Source organism: Pleurodeles waltl, chromosome 1_1 (assembly GCF_031143425.1).
Source record: "Pleurodeles waltl isolate 20211129_DDA chromosome 1_1, aPleWal1.hap1.20221129, whole genome shotgun sequence".
Classification (NCBI taxonomy): domain Eukaryota; kingdom Metazoa; phylum Chordata; class Amphibia; order Caudata; family Salamandridae; genus Pleurodeles; species Pleurodeles waltl.
This window is the reverse complement of record NC_090436.1, coordinates 981211199-981228297: the sequence shown is the minus strand read 5'-3', so window position 1 is coordinate 981228297 and position 17099 is coordinate 981211199. Positions and strand designations below refer to the sequence as shown.

The 17099-nt window shown below is 44.5% G+C and overlaps 1 protein-coding gene across 1 annotated transcript in view; it reads right to left on the bottom strand.

Annotated features, from left to right (window-relative positions):
• HERC5 (HECT and RLD domain containing E3 ubiquitin protein ligase 5) overlaps nucleotides 1-17099 on the bottom strand; it is a 315041-nt gene that overhangs the window by 11329 nt on the left and 286613 nt on the right. Inside the window, exons 19-21 of the mRNA XM_069230254.1 lie at nucleotides 16182-16252; nucleotides 10985-11168; nucleotides 10785-10893 (exon numbers count right to left, since the gene is read on the bottom strand). Of these exons, the coding sequence (XP_069086355.1) occupies nucleotides 10785-10893; nucleotides 10985-11168; nucleotides 16182-16252 (364 nt within the window). The remainder of the gene's footprint in view (nucleotides 1-10784; nucleotides 10894-10984; nucleotides 11169-16181; nucleotides 16253-17099) is intronic.

The following is a 17099-nucleotide window of genomic DNA, read 5'->3' as shown; positions in this document are numbered from 1 at the left end:
ATCAACGAAGAGAGCCGTGATGGTGGAAACAGCTACAGCAGAATGAGCCTTAATCTTGCATGATGAGGGCTTCTGTGCTTGTCTGTGACCGAATTGGATAGTCGCTGTGATGCATCTTGCTATGCTTTACTTTGACACCTGGAACCCTTTCCGTAGTGTACTATAAGCCACACACAACTGGTTCGCCTTGCTAAGTTGTTTAGTTCTGTGTGAGTAGGATTTAATACACCACTTTACGTCTAGCATATGTAATGATCTTTCCATTGTAGTCTGCGGATTGGGAAAAATGCCCTTAACATAATGGGTTAATTAAGGTGGAAGTACGACAGGACCTTTGGTATGAACCTTGGATTAGTCCAGAAGATGATGCTGTTTTATTTAAATTGCAAGAATGGCTCTGTAATTGTGAACGCTTGGATGTCACTAACTCTTCTTGCCTAAGTTAGTATCAGCAGTAGTGCTGTCTTCCATGGGAGGTATTTCAAGTCTATTTGGTGGATTGGTTCAAACAGAGCTTTCATTAACTGACTTAGTACTATATTGAGATGCCAAGCAAGGGGAGGCTCCCTTACTGGAGGAAACATCCTGAAAAGTCCCTTTAGAAATTATTTGATTACTCTAGCTGACTATAGAAAAGGTAAATGACTTGATCTACGAAATCGTAATACTGTTGCTAAATGCAATTGATGGATGAGTGAGCTAGACCACATTTTGCCAGTTGAAGAAGATACAGTAGGATTTGTTCCACTGTTGATGTAATGGAATGCACACCTTTGTTCTGGCACATGAGACAGAAATTCTTTCACTTAAGCTTATATGTCTTATTAGTGGTCTCCACAAAAGGGGGAGAAGGGGTTCCAACCAGTCCTAACTGTTTCCAGGAGTGTACCCTCTTTCCTCCAGTACACATGCTCCAGACATCAGTGGGGGGTAAACAAGCCCTTTGTGTGAGGCCAGGGCACAGCCTTTACAATTGCAGGTGTGCCCCGCCTCTCCTTCTCTCAGCCCAGGAAGACCATTCAATATGCAGATGCACCTCTGGGACACCTCCACCCTTCCTATTTACAGGCTGTCTCAAAAGTATTCACAAAGCCCAGTTGTCACTCTGCTCCAGGCGTGGATTGGAGTTAAGCTGCAAAACACCAGAGTCATAAACACAGAGAAATGCCCACTTTCTAGAAGTGGCATTTCTATAATGGTAATAAAAAATCCACCTACACTGGTAAGCACCATTTCTCACTACCATTACAACCATACCAAACATGCCAGCGCTATCTCTAATAGATCAGACAATACCACCAAGACATAAGGTAGGGCATTTCCAATGCCATCCTATGAGCAAGGCAGCACTCACAGCAGTGAGAAACCAAATAGGCTGTTTGTCACTACCAGGACAGGCCACACAACCAGGTACATGTCCTGTCTTCTATATTTATAGCACCCTGCCCATAGGGCTAGCTAGGTCCTACCTTAGGGGTGACCTACATGTAGTAAAAGGAGAGTTCCAGGCCTGGCAAGTAAATTTAGATGCCAGGTCCCTGTGGCAGTATATTGTGCACACAGGCCCTACACTAGCAGGCCTAAGACAGGTTTGAAAGGCTACTTCTGTGGGTGGCGCAAGCTGCGCTGCAGGCCCACTAGTAGAATTTAATTTACAGGCCCTGGGTATAGGGAATACCACTGTACAAGGGACTTACTGGTAAATTATATGTGCCAATCAGGTGTAAGCCAATCATACCAAGTTTAGAAGGCAGAGCACATGCACTTTAGCACTGATCAGCTGTGGTAAAGTGCTTAGAGTCCTAACGTCAGCAATAAGGGTCAGAAAAAATAGGAGGATGAAGGCAAAAAGTTTGGGGATGATCCTGTAAAAAGGGCCAGGTCCAACATTGTTGGAGTGAGAAGATGTTTTCATGTTGACTGTAAGACCTAGTTTTTTGAAGAGCGAGAGGCAGAGGGAAGTATTTGCCGTGGCCTGCTGAGATATGGCTGCCTTTATTAACCAGTCGTCCAGGTATAGGAATCCTTTCTGTCTCAAATGAGCTGCAACTTGAGCCAAATACTTGGTGAAGATCCAGGGCGCCGATTTTATTTAGAAGGGAAGGACTTTGAATTGGTAGTGGGTGCCGGCCACTTTGAGTTGTGGGTACTTTCGATGTTTTGGGTGAATTGGTATACATGGAAGTATGCGTCCAGGACGTCTAAGGACGTCACTTGATCCCCATGATTGAGGAGCTGCACAATATCTTGCAGGGTGACCCTGCAAAAGGACTGTTTTCTCAGTTATTTGTTGATATTCTGAAGATCTAAGATAGGACACCAGTCTCCTGACTTTTTCTGTACCAGGAAGAAACAGGAGTAAAAACAGATTCCCTTCTCAGTCTTCGGGCCCCCTCTTTTGCACCTTTTGCCAGCTTGGTTGAGATCTCTAGCAGAAGTTGTATGAGATGAGGAGGTGGTCTTTTGCGGTTTGGTTATAAATTGAATTGTGTGTCCTTGTGTTACACCATCCAGGACCCATCTGTCTGTTGTTATTTGGGACCATTTGGAGGTAATGGGATATTGGGCCTCCAAAGTGTCTGCTGAAATAGTGGGAAGTAGCTGGCACCGTGGAAGGGTCACTGTTTTCTCACCGTGTCCCTGCCTCTGGAAGATTGTTTACCTCTTGTTGATTGTCTGTATGCCACTGGAGGTGGCTATCTGTATTATTGAGTATATTGTGAGCAATGTTGTCCTTGAACAGGTTATTGCTGTGTGTAAGGTTGACATACTACTATATAAGAGTAGAAACCCCTTCGTTTGGCCCCTCAAAAGGGCTATCTGCATATCTGTAGGGTGCCTAGGGACTTGCCGATGTCTGTATCCAATTTGATCATCTGAAGCGTCTTGTCGACATGCTTGCTCAACAACTCTTCATCATTACACAACATATCTAGGATTTTGACCTGGATTTCTGGTCTGAAAGATGTTTCCTTCACCCACCCTTGTCTGAGAAGCACTGCTGCTCCTGCTAGTAGCCATGGAGGAAACATCAGTGGCACAGTCAATAATCTTTACCAGTGTGCTCTCTCCCTCCTTGAGAATTTTCTTGGCCTCAAGCTTCGCATCCTCTGGCAGTAGGTCTAGGTACTGACCATATCAAACCACATTTGCCTATTATATCACCCTCAAATCGCAAGGGAGTTGCCCGCTCTGACAGTGGTGGATGCCATGGTGGAAAATCACTTGCCAGTGTTATCCAGTCTGCACCCCTCCCTCCCAGGTGGTGTTGTGATAGGGGTTGATTACTTTTTGGAGTGCTACTGGGCACTAGCGTATGACAGAATCTGGCTTGGGGTGGCCGACTAAGCATGCTGGGTATTATCTGGTGCTTTATATTTCTTAGGCAGTCTAGACAGAACTGCTGGCTCTGTGGCTGGATTTCGCATTGCCTTCATGCCTTCTTCCCAATGAAGCCTACGATTGGGATAGCCCATATAGATTTTTTTCCTGGCTCTAAAATCGTAAGGAAAGCAATCTGACTGCTTGGTGGTCAGGGGAAGCTGAAATCTTTTAGCTGCCTTCTCTATGATGTTGTGGAAACCACCAATGTCATCTTGTGGTGAGTCTACTGGTGGAGGCATAGGTGGGGACGGTGTTGGAAATAAATATTCATCCCACTCACTGTGTATGGAAGCAGAATCCCTTATTTCACCCCCTTCTCTGTCTTTATTAGAGGAAGGTGGATTGTTCACTGGAGGTTCAGATAAAGTACTTGCCAGCCTGGGTAGAGCAGTTACTCTCAATGGCAAGGTATGCGGCCGAGCAACTGGACCCTGAACTTGTGGAGATCGGATGAGTGTCGTGGGTTGTGGCAGAAGAGCAGAAACTGCCAGATCAGGGAATCTTTTGTAGCAGTCTTGGAGCATACGCTGGAGATTGCTGATTAACTCTAGTGGCATCTGTACAGTGCCCCTGTTCCTGTTGATTGTAGGTAGCATACTCTTCGTTATAATGTTTGTGTTCACCTGCGTAACCCCCATATTAGTGGTCTTCATCATTGTAGGAAGCTGGCCTGGTGTGTGGTGGGTACCTAGGGTGCTTACACCTTATACCAAGTACAGGTATCCCCTATTAGTGTAGTCAGTGTCTAGAAGCCAGGCTCTCTAGAGGTATCTGTGGCTGAGCAGCCAAGGCTTATCTAGGAGACATGCAAAGCTCATGCAATACCACTGTAGTCACACAGCACTCACACATGAAAGAAAACACTCAGTGTTACAAAAATAAAGGTACTTTATTTTAGTGACACAATACCAAAAAGTACTAGAGAGGCAACCCTCCAATAGGAGGTAAGTAACACACCAAGTATATACACTAATTATCAGCAATAGGCATAGAAAGTGATAGAAAACAGTGCAAATGCATTTAGACAATAGTGACCCTAGAGGAGCCCAAACTATATAATAAAAAATGGAATGCGAACAAAGGACCCCCACCTAGGTAAGTGGAATGTGTAGAGGGGAGCTGGGGGTACTAGGAAACCCCAAAGGTAAGTACTGCAGTGCTCCCTGGCGACCAGGAGGAAAGGAGTAAATTACTAGATTTTCCCCAAACCACCCAGAAGGAAAGAAAAGAAGAAAATGCAACACCAAGACAAGACTGCAAGAAACAAGCAGTGGATTCCTGAAGACCTGTGGAAGAAGGGGACCAAGTCCAGAAGTCACAGAAGAGTCCAGGAGGAGTAGGAGCTACTACCCACTTAGCTGTGGATGCAGGAGTTGGTCGATGGTGATGTGAAAAAGGTCAGCACTGCAGTCCTGGAGTCGGTGAAGAGTTCCTGAGGGATGCAGACGACGTCCCACACTGGAAGAAGAATTGCAGTCAGGTGTTGATGCAAAGATTCCACCAAGAAGCCATGGCAAAGTCAAATGTCACGGCTGGTGGAAAGTGGAGCTGCTAGGGACCAGCAAGACGCAGGGAGAACCAACCCAGGAAGGGGAGTCACAGGAGACCGTCTGAGACACAGAGAACCCACAGGAGCAGAGGCAGCACCCACAGGAGTCCCACAGGATGGAGACACAGGAGGCCCACAGGAGCCCACGCAGCACTACTGGAGAAGGGTCCCACGCTGCAGGAGAAGTATACAGAGGGCTGTGCATCACACAAAGGAGTGCTGAGGCTACACAGAGCTTGAGGATCCCTTGGAGGAGGTGCAAACAAGCCTTGACAGCTGCAAGAGATGCAGTGCATGGGGGTACTGTCCTGAGTGGGAAGGCAAGGGCTTACCTCCACCAAAGTTGGACAGTTGGCAGGGAGGACCAAGAGGACTACTCCAGACCAACACTTGTGATGCATGATCCACGCAGCTCAGAATGAGAGGAGATCCATGCAGCCGGTTGTTGTTGCAGTTGGTGGCTGCAGATACAGGGGAGTGACTGCTTCACTCCAAGGGAGATTCCTTCTTCCTTCTTGTGCAGGCTGAAGACATGCCACCCTCAGAGGATGCACAGCCGGGGAAATGTTATGGAAGCTGGAAAGAGCAGTGGAAACAATGTTGCAGGCAGAGTCTTCGTCGTAGATCCTGGAGGGTCCAGTTGCGGTTCCAGTCAAAGTTAGGCTGCAGAGGAGTCTTGGAGGAGTCCTGGTGAACTCTTGCAAGTCGAATCTGAGGACGCACCCAAGAGAGAGACCCTAAAAAGCACTGAAAGAGGGATTGGTCACCTAGCTAGGTGAACACCTATCAGGAGGGGTCTCTGACATCACCTGCCTGGCCTGACCACTCAGATGCTCCCAGAGGTCCCTGCCAACCTTGGATTAAAGATGTCAGAAACCCGGGGACCCTCTGGAAGAGCTCTGAGCACCACCCATGGGGTGGTGATGGAGAGGGGAGTGGTCACTCTCCTTTCCATTGTTCAGTTTCGCACCAGAGCAGGGACTGGAGGTCCCTGAACCGGTGTAGACTGGTTTCTGCATGGAGGGCACCAAATGTGCCCTTCAAAGCTTACCAGTGGCTTGGGGAGGCTACCCCTCCCAAGCCATGTAACACCTATTTCCAAGGGGAGAGGGTGTTACCCCCCTCTCCCAAAGGAAATCCTTTGTTCTGCCTTCCTGGGATTGAGCTGTTCAAGCAGCAGGAGGGCAGAAACCTGTCTGATGGTTGAAAACAGCTTGGGCTGCCCGGAAAACCCTAGAAGGCAGGTAGGAGCAATACTGGGGGTCCTCTAAGCCCCCAGAGTGCCTGGAATCCATGCTATACCATTTCCTACAATCATCCTCCTGGCATTTTACGTTGAGTTCAGAGGGACTATGTCCTTTGACTTGTCATCCAACAAATGTGTGGGAGGGAAAGGTGTATGCCCTGGCAGTACTGTTTTGTAGGTGATTTTGTTTTTCCAGACATGATTGATGCATTTTTGCTAACGGTGCCGTCATCAACAATATAATTGACGAGATTTATGATGGCGAAGTCATCATTGATGTGTTCCTCACCAACATTGTCGTCATCTATGGGGCTCTCGTCGGTGTTGTTGAAGCTGCTGCTGTCATGGACGGTCTCATCGACAAGGTCCTCATTGATGGCATCTGTCATTGACAATGTCTTTGTGATCTTCATCAAGACCTTCATGGTTGATGGTGCCATCTTCAAGAGGATCCTAGACTTGATGATCATTGCTGATGCTAGACACGATGACAATATGAGATGCTGCAGACGAGAATGTTGATGAGGATGTCGTTGACGAGAACCAAACTGGAGCCACAGTTACCGTTTTTGATGATTTTGTCGTCGACTGTAGGGATTTTGATGACCTTTTGGTGTATTTGTATGTTCCTCAGAGAAGGAGTTGCAGGCTCTGAATGAACTTTCATGAAGGAGAATTTCTCCTTTTTAGAGGTATGTGGGCGCTCCTCCAATCTTTCAGAATGCCCAGAAGTCCCCTGATGGGTCTATTCATGAATCTTTTTTGGTGACCCTGGAGGCACACCTTTAGGAGATCTATCCCTCTTGCAGGATTTTTGTGTCGTAGAGAAGTCATAACTATCTTCCTTAGACTGAGGGTTTTCTTTACACTTTAGTCTCTGCAGCCAAATCAATAATCTTCCCTCTCTGTCTTTCAGAGTTTTATGAAAAAGTGTGACATACCTTACAGTCCTCAGGTTTATGTTTTGGATGGAGACAGTAGATGCACTCCTTGTGTGGATCATCAGATTGCAATCTATTTTGCTGCATGGCACACATGGCCTGAATAGTCCCTTTTTGGTTAGTTCTTGCATTGTACATTAAGTAGTGCCTGGAACAGCAGAAATAAATTTTGACCTGAGGAGAATACTTGTTGAAAGTTGAGTAGACTGTGGAAAAACTGAGCAGAGCTCAGGGAGACTCCCATCACGCGACGTGCAGTAGAAAATCTGAAACAGGAGCCTCTGTGGCGAAGGGTCTAAAGGGTGCTGTCTCCTGATGGCTGGACTTTGGGACTGTTCAAAAATTTAAATAAGCTAATAAAACTAATGTCTTTATATTTAATGGCTATATAGGCTTATTCACTATTGTTTCTATGGTAGCGTAGCACTCCCACTTTGACGATGGGGAATGATTCAAGCATGTGAATCAATGAAAGAGCCAGTACGAGAAAGAGAAGATACAGTGTATTTAATTTTGTAATTGTTCTTTTTGTTTACTTGCAGGCCATTTTGGGGATCACTTTTTTGCCAACCTCACTTGGCCACTTCTTAGCAAATTGTTCCTTACTAACAGGGGGCTTCTACCCTCCTCTTAATGAACCCTCTAACCACCAGGGCTTCTTTTAGAAATACCCTCTCCAACCTAAGGCCATCTCTGCTGCCAAGAAGAGAAGCCTTGCCTCTTTTCCTCTTCAATGACCTGCTTCTAAGATATGTAGGACATTTGTCATGTTCTCCACCTGGAATGTCCTTAAGAAGACCACCTGATCAGGGTAAATTAGGTAGGACATAAAACCTTAAAACTGCATCTCAAAAGTTCTGTGAAAATCTTTATATCTATATTGAATGGTGACGTTAGACTATGTGCACTGCAAGTCTTCAGGTCCTTCATTGGCTTAAGTATGAGGGAGAACTGAGCCTCTGACATAATAGTTGTAACCCTGGATGTGGATGCAAAACAGTTATACTGTACAGTCCAAAGCCCTGTTACAGAAGAAAGAAACTCCCTAAATAAAGAAGGCAAGTATGGTCCAGAGGTCCAAGTATTTGGTAACGCTGAAAACTACTTCTTTGGTGACTGTTTCTTCTAGTAGCTGGGGTAGTATCAGAGTACTCATGTCTACTTCCTGATATACTCCTACACCCCATCAATTGAAGTGTTTACCACTGTCTATATCAGCCAACAGAACAGCCAAAATTGTTGGATTTTATCCCATTTTGCGCTCTTTTGCCACACCCAATAGCCTCTATAAAGTGACACATTTGCAGGTCCCTTAAGTTTGAGGCCTGCAGCTTTTCCTTTTGATCTCATCCTTCCATATTTCTGATTGACTCATGTAACAGGATTTTCTATCTTGTTGCTTTTGGGCGACTGCAATTGTCTCTTCAAAACAGTATGTTCTGACAAACCCTTGAGAACTTACTTTTTTCTATTAAGATTTAGATTTACCCAGGTCTACTTAAAGCATCTTAAGGACACTTTCTCTGTTTTGAAAAAAGCTGTCTCAGCAGTAAGTCTCCCCTAGTGACTACCTTAAGAGAGTCTCAGATTCTATTGGTGCTAAATTTGTCATGTGCTAGGCAGTCCAAGATTTTTTCTTTTATGGTTTCCTTGACCACTGGGTCCTTTCCGATGTCTTTAATGAACCTCCCTGAATCGCACGGTGGAGTCTCCTTTCAGTCAAAAAACATTGTACGTAGCACAGATGCATGATCAGATAAAGAGATATGCCCATGATGAGCTACATCTAGCGTAGATCTCAACTACTGTCAATTAGCACTACATCTAGTCTTGCATATTTTTTGTGAGTTGCCAAAAATATGAAAAATCTATTTCATTTAATGTAGAGCTCTCAAAGTATTAAACTCATTACCACAAGCCACTGATAATCTCAGTCGAAAGAACCACTTTACCTTCATAAGGGAGTCAGATGGTATCCGTAGTCCTATCTAAAACAAGTCTTTATTACATTTTCATGCCCAATGTCCATTATGTAAATTCCATGATCATTTGTATTGTTAATATAAAGAATTCTTCCTGCCCCAAGTTTTGAGCATAGGCGGAGGACAACTAAATCTCTCTAACCCTGCGTTTGCCACCGAGGATAAATCACCCATCCTATTTATTCACTCTAGAACCCTGGATGGAAATGCTTGCCTTTGTACCAAGAAGGAGCTTGTGCCAGTTTAAAACTTAGTGAAGAAATATCCGGACCTCATTCTCCAAGTGTCCAGGTGTAGCATATGGGTCTTAGGAATGTCTTGAGCCATCTCAGAAAGCTCAGGACATTCATCCTTTCAGGAGCAGCATACAGGCCTCTGATATTAAGGGGATAAATATGGCCACATGCCCATCAGGAAAGTGATTGTGGCTGCTAAATGTACTATGTTCCTCTACTCTTTTAGCCTGTCTGGGCAGAGCTGATTCCATCGTAGAACAGCTGAGATCCCCCGGACATTGGCTAAACCCAGCCCCCAGACCCCTGCAACTAGAAATAAACTGTCCCCATCTTCAACTGTGGAGCAAAACACCCAAGCAGGCAGAGGCCGAAATGAGTAACAATTCTCATGCTCTAAACCCCCCCTACCAGGAATGAAATGTGAGACTCAATCCAATAACACCCATGAATCCCTCAACTGTCCCGGCCCATCATGCTCTCCTAATATTTGAAACATAAAAAACATTTTTTGTAGAAACTGTACTTGATCTCGCCAATTACAGTCTTCATTCTATGTCTTCTGCAGATGAATTGCCCTGGCCAAAGATGTCATCCAGCATCGGGAACCCTGTTCACTGTTTACTTGGGACCTTTCCATTTGTTGCCTATCTTCTTCCACGTCCCACTAGGGACAGCTTTCTTTCTTTCAGTTGTCATCTAATTTCTCTTCTCCTTCACAAGACGTGAAAATGTACCACAGTCAAGATGTCAGGCTCTTTTGTAGGCTTGCAGATTGCTTAGGAGTCTAGTCTAGTTTAATTGCCTGTGTGTTTTCCAGGTATTAGAGACTTCCAGCAGCCACAGTTCCCAGGTGAAATGGAATAGGTCCAAAGAATTACTGAAGGCTTTGTAATTCTGATGCCCCAGTTATTTTTGTTACTAACCAGATGCAATTATTAGGAACTCATAACGATGTAATTAAGAAGCTACTTGTTCAGTCTGAATTACAGTTCTGTCCAGTACTTCTGTTGCATAGGCACCATCAGTGCTTAATTTGAGCTGATGGTTGCAGGTGGGGACCAGCACTTATTTTTCCTCACCAAACTTTGATCCAGAGCAAGTGAGGGCAAAACATACAAGAGGAAAGACGGGGGCAGAGAAAGATGGAAAAACAGTGACAAAGGGAGAAACAAGGGTGAAACGAGAGCCTGCAAGAATGGCTAAAAGGTGCAGGGAGTTTCTGATGGTAGTTTAGAGAGGCATACAGTGGAATCAAGAATCTGCAGGCTTGCTGTTCAGCACCCTAACCTTTGAAACCACCTGTCACAGGCTTCAGAACACAACTGTGGTTTCCCCACTTATTCTTTTGTGGATTAAACACAGGTAACCATAATACACAATTGGTTTGGGGTTGTCCCCCTGAAGCTGCCAAAGCATCTTCCTAGGTGTTTATTAATACATACTTACAAAGGAATTTCTTCTTTTCTGACAATGGCAGTTTGTGGAAAACCTTCCAGAATATTTTAATTGTTGAATGGGGTGGCTGCTGTTTAAAAACCCCGTCATATTCTGCATTCTTTAAAAAAAAAAAAATAGCAATATATATTGAGATTTCATAGAATAATCACCATAAAATAATCTATAGATCAAGCGCATTCCACACAAACCTGTTCCAATTTCTTCCAATCATATTCCTCGTTTCCAATGATGATACTCCTCAGTTCCTTTGGATGGAAATCTTTGAGAAGCGCCTTTTCACAGAGTTGGTAAAATCCCCTTTTGAATTCCTCAAAAACTACAGCCACAGACGTGTTAAACACGTAGTCTACATACCTGTTTACATAGTCATGTCTACAATAAAAGAAACAAACTCATGTTAAACGGTGCCTAGCACCTCACAAATAAGTAGCAATTACTAACATTCAGAATAGACATGGAAACATACAGGGAAAGAAGAGGATAAAAAGATTTCTGGAAAGAGCCAACTTGTAGTGGCAAGTGAGGACGAGAGAGTTGGGCCAGTGTTGGACAATGTGTAGGAGGATTACCCTATATGTAGTGTGCAAATCTAGGTACACTGGTCAGGGGGTCCAGGCAACCACATGTTGGTTCACAGAGGTAAAAACAACACCACCAAATACTCTAATTATTGTGGTAGCTTGGTTGAGCAGTTAGGCTAGTATTGGAGAAGTGCAAAGCATTTGTTGTACCCACAATGGGTATTTTTTAAGTTATGAATTTTTTAAGTTTGAATAAAAATAGTTTTTTGTGCGTAATTAGGCACCATAGGAATAAATCATCTCCCCCAGATACTTCATCATCTAATTCATTTGTGAGGTTATCTTTTTCATGCTGGGCCACCAGAAGGCTAAGTTTCTCTACACTGGGGCTTTTTCCAGTATGAATTTCATACAGTCTGCAGAGTCTGGTGAAGTGCAAAGCATTTGTTGTACCCACAGTATCAATAAATGATACCACACACTCACAAGAATAACTAGAGATAAATTTACAAAAATACTTCAGATTTCTATAAAGTTGTTAAGCCCAAGATCACCAAAAATGGGTACTTTTTAAGTTATACATTTTTTAACGTTTTAATAAAAATAGTCTTCGGAATCAATGGAGAAAATACTTTGAAAATGCACATAAAATTAGGCAATGCGTTTACCAATGCCTCCTTTTACAGGTTTATCGGGGTCGTCTGTAGGACATGGAAATATGGACGGCTCCCGGTTTCAGGGGGAGCAGCAGCAGCTGAAAGTCATTGGAGCTGGTGCCAGGCCACTGTGGGGCACCACTTAGAAAAGCACTATACAGGCAAACTCAAAGGTAAGTCCAGTGGGTCCCCTTGGAGTATCAAGGTGGCAAGGGGTGGGGGACCTTTAAGGCACAACTGGACCTTTGGTTCAGGGCACAGGGCGGCAGGGTGAAGAGCAAATCAGTGAGCCAGGAGCTGTGTGCAACGGTGTCCTTGGAAGCTGAAGGTAGGTCTCTTTGAGGGTCGCATGCAGGTCAGCAGGGACACTCTGGTTGGAGGTCCTGGTGGTTTCTAAAGTCCCTCGACTGGAGCTTCCTCCTGGTCCATTTACAGTCCGGAATGGACTGTCCTTGGTGTCTGACGTTAGGTGGACCAGTACCTAGGGCTATTGCACGGTCTGGCCACTGGAGGGCGCAGTGCCACCAAACCTGACACACTTGCAGGGTTTGTCCTCACGGTTTGTTGGGTGATGTTTGGTCTGGCTACAGTATCTGGTTCCTTGGTCAGCAGCCAGTCATTGAAGTGGCAGGCACAGGGTCATTTGTTCTTTGTTGCAGTAGAGTGATGCCTTCACTATGGAGGGACATCTTTGGTGATTTTCGAAGACTGGAGGTCCTCTTGGGGTTGGTAGAGTCTGTACAATGTCCAAGCAAGCCCTCAGTGGTGATTGGCAATTCCTGGGTGCAGCAAGCAGGGTTTGGTGCCTTTTCTTTGTGCAGCAGGACTTCATTTCTCGAGCTTTGGGTCTTCCTTGTTGGTGGACTTCTTTTGTCCTTGGAATCTGATTTATTGGTCTAGGGATGCCCACTAAATACTGTATTTAGTGGGCGTTTAGGGGAGTACCTGGTAGTGACCAATGGGTCATCTACCTTAGGGTGGCTACACCCACTAACAGACCACTTCCTGTGGGTAGAGGTCACTTCCCTACACCTGGTTGGCTATTTTCCTTCCATGCAAGATGAAGGAAAATGAAATGGAAAGGTCACCTCGCATGCAACACCTTAGGGGTGGTGCAAGCTTGGGCTGACCACTCCTCCTGTCCTTTGTGTGGTTTTCTGCCGTTGCTTCCACTAAAAGTGGGGGTTTGCAGTGGGGGTGGCCATCTGCTGCTAGCATCAGGCTTGGTGATCGAGTTTCAAGGGCGGTAAGCCCTTTGAAACTCGCCAGCAGGGAAGTGCACGTTCTCGAGGGAGGGGGTGTTTGCACCTCTACCCAGGAAGGGCTTTGTTCTGGGACCCAGAGAGCACGATCTCTCACCCCACGGTTCCAGAATCTTGTCTGGTGGTGGCAGGCTGGTTGTGACCGGCCAGCAACCATACCAGGGAGGTTAGCTTTTGCAGGCGGCACCTCCTAGGTGACTCCTGGGTACATTTTGCAATAAATCCAATACTGGTACCAGTTTGGATTTATCATTCTGAGTTGCTTGATACCAAACAACCGAGGGTTTGAGTAGCCATCATGTAGCCCTGAAACTCATACTGACCAGTGTCCAGCACATATATTAAAATGGCTGCTCTGTTCACTTACTATGTCCGTGGTTGGGTAAGGACACAGTAGGGGCATATTGCTCATGCATCTATGCCCACTCATACAATATAGTGCACCATGCATTAGGGCTAGAAGTCCTGCCAGAGGGGTGACTTACCTATAGTGCATGCAGTGTGTAGTGGACAGGGCACACAGGCTGTGTGCTATATTGGGTTTATCTTTTAGAATTACATCAGAATAGTCAGCCTGCAATGGCAGTGCTGGGTGCTTCCGGATGCATGGCCCTAGAGGGTGGCACAATCTGTGCTTCTGCCCTCAGGGGCCTACTCTTAGTACCCCATGCCCTGTGTACCTAAGTACCATTTACTAGGGAATTATAGTGGCAGTTCAAGGTGGTGCCAATTGTGCCAATGCATCACAACAGTTTTAGGGAAAGAGATCTGGCCCAGGGAACTTGGTTAGCAGAGGCCCTGGGCACAAACAACTTTGAGACAACATCAAATAAGAGACAAAAAAGTGGGGGTCAGCCAAGACAAAAGATGCCTTTTCTCACACAATGACCTCTCACCTGAAGGCCCAACACAGCACCATTCATTACACATCATTGTTAATGATCTGCCTCGAGGGTGACAGGGCCAGTGTCTTCCACATACAACTCCCAGTCCACAGCAGTCTACGACTATAAGGTGTGTGCTTACCAAATATCAAAGTCAGAATATTGAGGGTACTAAATATCAAGGACAAAAAGTGAGAAAAATAGACAGGTAAGTCTAGATTTTCTATACCTAACTCCACATATATATACTTATGTGGTACATGTATCTTCAAGGTACACAGATTTGGTGTTAGGAATAGTAGATCTATACTTCCCTATGTGCCCTTACCTTTTGATATGTGTGCCTCAATACTCTTGAATGGCGATATTCTTCATGTCAATATTCAGTAGTACAATCTAACTGGATCACTAGCTGCTGTAAATCATGAAATGGCGACCAAAGACATGGGGACCTTACAGCGCTTTGAAAACAAATCTCAATCTAAGAAAAAAAGGACTTTGTAAAGCAATATTAAAATTGGGAAATGACTGCTATGTAGCCTCAAACCACAAATGTGCTCTTTATAATGAATAATTAAAATAATGTTGAGGAAGTGGTAAAGTAGAACCAAAAGAAACAACAAAGGAAAGTGAGATCAAAACAGAACAAGTAAATGACAAGTAAATAGATGTAGAACATAATAATTTCATTTGGCCTTAGTACCCCCATAAAGCATATATCACAACAATCTGAAAGAATTAATGCATTACTTATCTGTCCAACACTAAAGCGGTGTGACTTTGCAGTTTCCCATTCTGAATTTCTGACACTTAAATCCGGCTTGAATATTTGAAAAACATTCACGTTAAGGCACACGACTGTCAATTAGTGTTCCTTCCTTTATTTACTACTTCACCAGAGCCTGTTTGGACCAGGCCAAATTTTTTATAAGAGACAGTAATGTGCCACTGAGTCACAATTATATTAAGTAAAATACTGAAACCCATCATCATATGGTGAATGATGATTTTATCCCAAATGTAGTGATACCAATTAAAAACAGCACAAAAAAACGATGACTTTTGTGGTATTTGCTGTGAAATCAACCATAATGATTCTAAAGACCCAACTAGTGGCATGAAGCATTAATCAATGTAAAATAATACATAGTAGTAAATGGTCAAGGTATGAACTAGGACACATTTCTCCAGTAAGCAGATAGTAGCCTTTCACAAATAAACTCCCTGGCCAATCCACAGCAGACTGCAATACACTGCACCATTCCTCTGGAAATTGATTCCTCTTTGAAAGATTCCTCAATATATGTTGGAAGAAGTGCACAAAAACCTGCATACAGGGGCAGATTTACTAACATTTGGCGCAGCACAACACAGCAAGACAATTTTCTACGCTGTGTCAAGTGGGGGGGGACAGAAATATGCCATATTTACTTACATAGGATAAATTCCTGCTCTCTCTGAGCAGGCGCTACAGACAGGATAGCTTTTGTGCAGGAAGGGGCACATTCCTATATAAATCAATTCTCTGAGGCATTGTATTCTTTCTATGTGTGCTGCAGAATGCAGCACAAGTAGAAAGAGGAGAAATAGTCATATTTCTCCTTGTTACGGCTATCCTGGGAAGGCGTCACATTTTGCCTACCTTACTAGTGTTAGTAAATCTGGGAATGCACCAAAAAACATGGGTGGGTGTGTGGGAACCCAGATTTACTAAGGTGCACGCAAGGTGGCTCTGCATGTTATAGTAAATCTGACTTAAGGACTTGCCATGCCTTGCGGAATGCAGTGACCATGCAAGCCCTTTGTAAATCTGGGACAGTTTCTTTGAGACTTTTAAGATCTCCTAGTTAAAGTTTAAAACATGTTTAAAGCTATCATGACAAATGGTTTCCAGGACATTGGCTACCGGATTTTCAGAGAAGAGGTCATTTTGATCTGCTTTATTTTATCTGTAACAGTTCTGTAGCAGGATCACAGCTCACAAATCTGGGGTAAGTACACTTTGGACACAGGAGTAAGAAGGATGACAATGAAAGCTACAAAGGTTTAAAGGTATACTAACTTGTTAGAATTATCCACTGAGATGTTTCTTCCATTGGGAATTAAATCTACCGTCTTGTTGTCCCAGGTTGCCTGCAACAATCAATTTGTCAAATTAAGTATTATAACATGTAACAGAAATTTGAGAAAGATACCTTACATCTATGCCCAAAAGTGACAGCATGTAGAGAATAGACACACACGCTGAGTTAAGAGGTCATCCTAAGAAAGTACAGATGAGGCAGATGCCCGGATCAGGACATGGGCTTTCAGAGAGATAGTTTAGATGGGTGCTTACAAGGGGCAATGTCCTGAGAGTATCCCACTGCCCACTAGCTATACTATAGTTTGCAGCACATGTAGACCCTCCTTAATAAAACACACAAAGCTGACGGGAGGATGCTTGCAATAAGTCTAGCCGCTGACAATCATTCGAGGTACCATTCCAACCCAAAGTTCTTTTGCTCATCATGCCACCTCAGATTAGATCCAGTTATATCCAAATCAGGCTTGACCCTGCCCTGACTTGAACAGTCCAGTCCAGCCCTAATAAGAACAGTCCAGCCAAAACTGCCAAGCCAGGCCCTCACTGAACCAGAGCACAAGCAGCCCAAGGCTGGTTTCACCCTTGTTGGGGCTCTTCAGTCGGCTGTAGGTTGATTCCACTGGCACACTGAGCAAGGGACACATGCTTGGGCATATCTTTGGCCACATAGGACATCACATCAAACACACAAAAGGTGATTGGAGGATGCTTGCAATAAGTCTAACCACTAGAAATTGCTCAGGGTAGCATTCCAACCCATTGTTCTTTTGGCCACCATGCCACCTCAGATTAGACCCAGGTATATGCAAATCAGTCTTGACCCTGCTCCCATAGGAACAGTCAAGCCTGAAGTGCCAAACCAGGTCCTCTCTGAACCGCAACCCAAAACAAGTT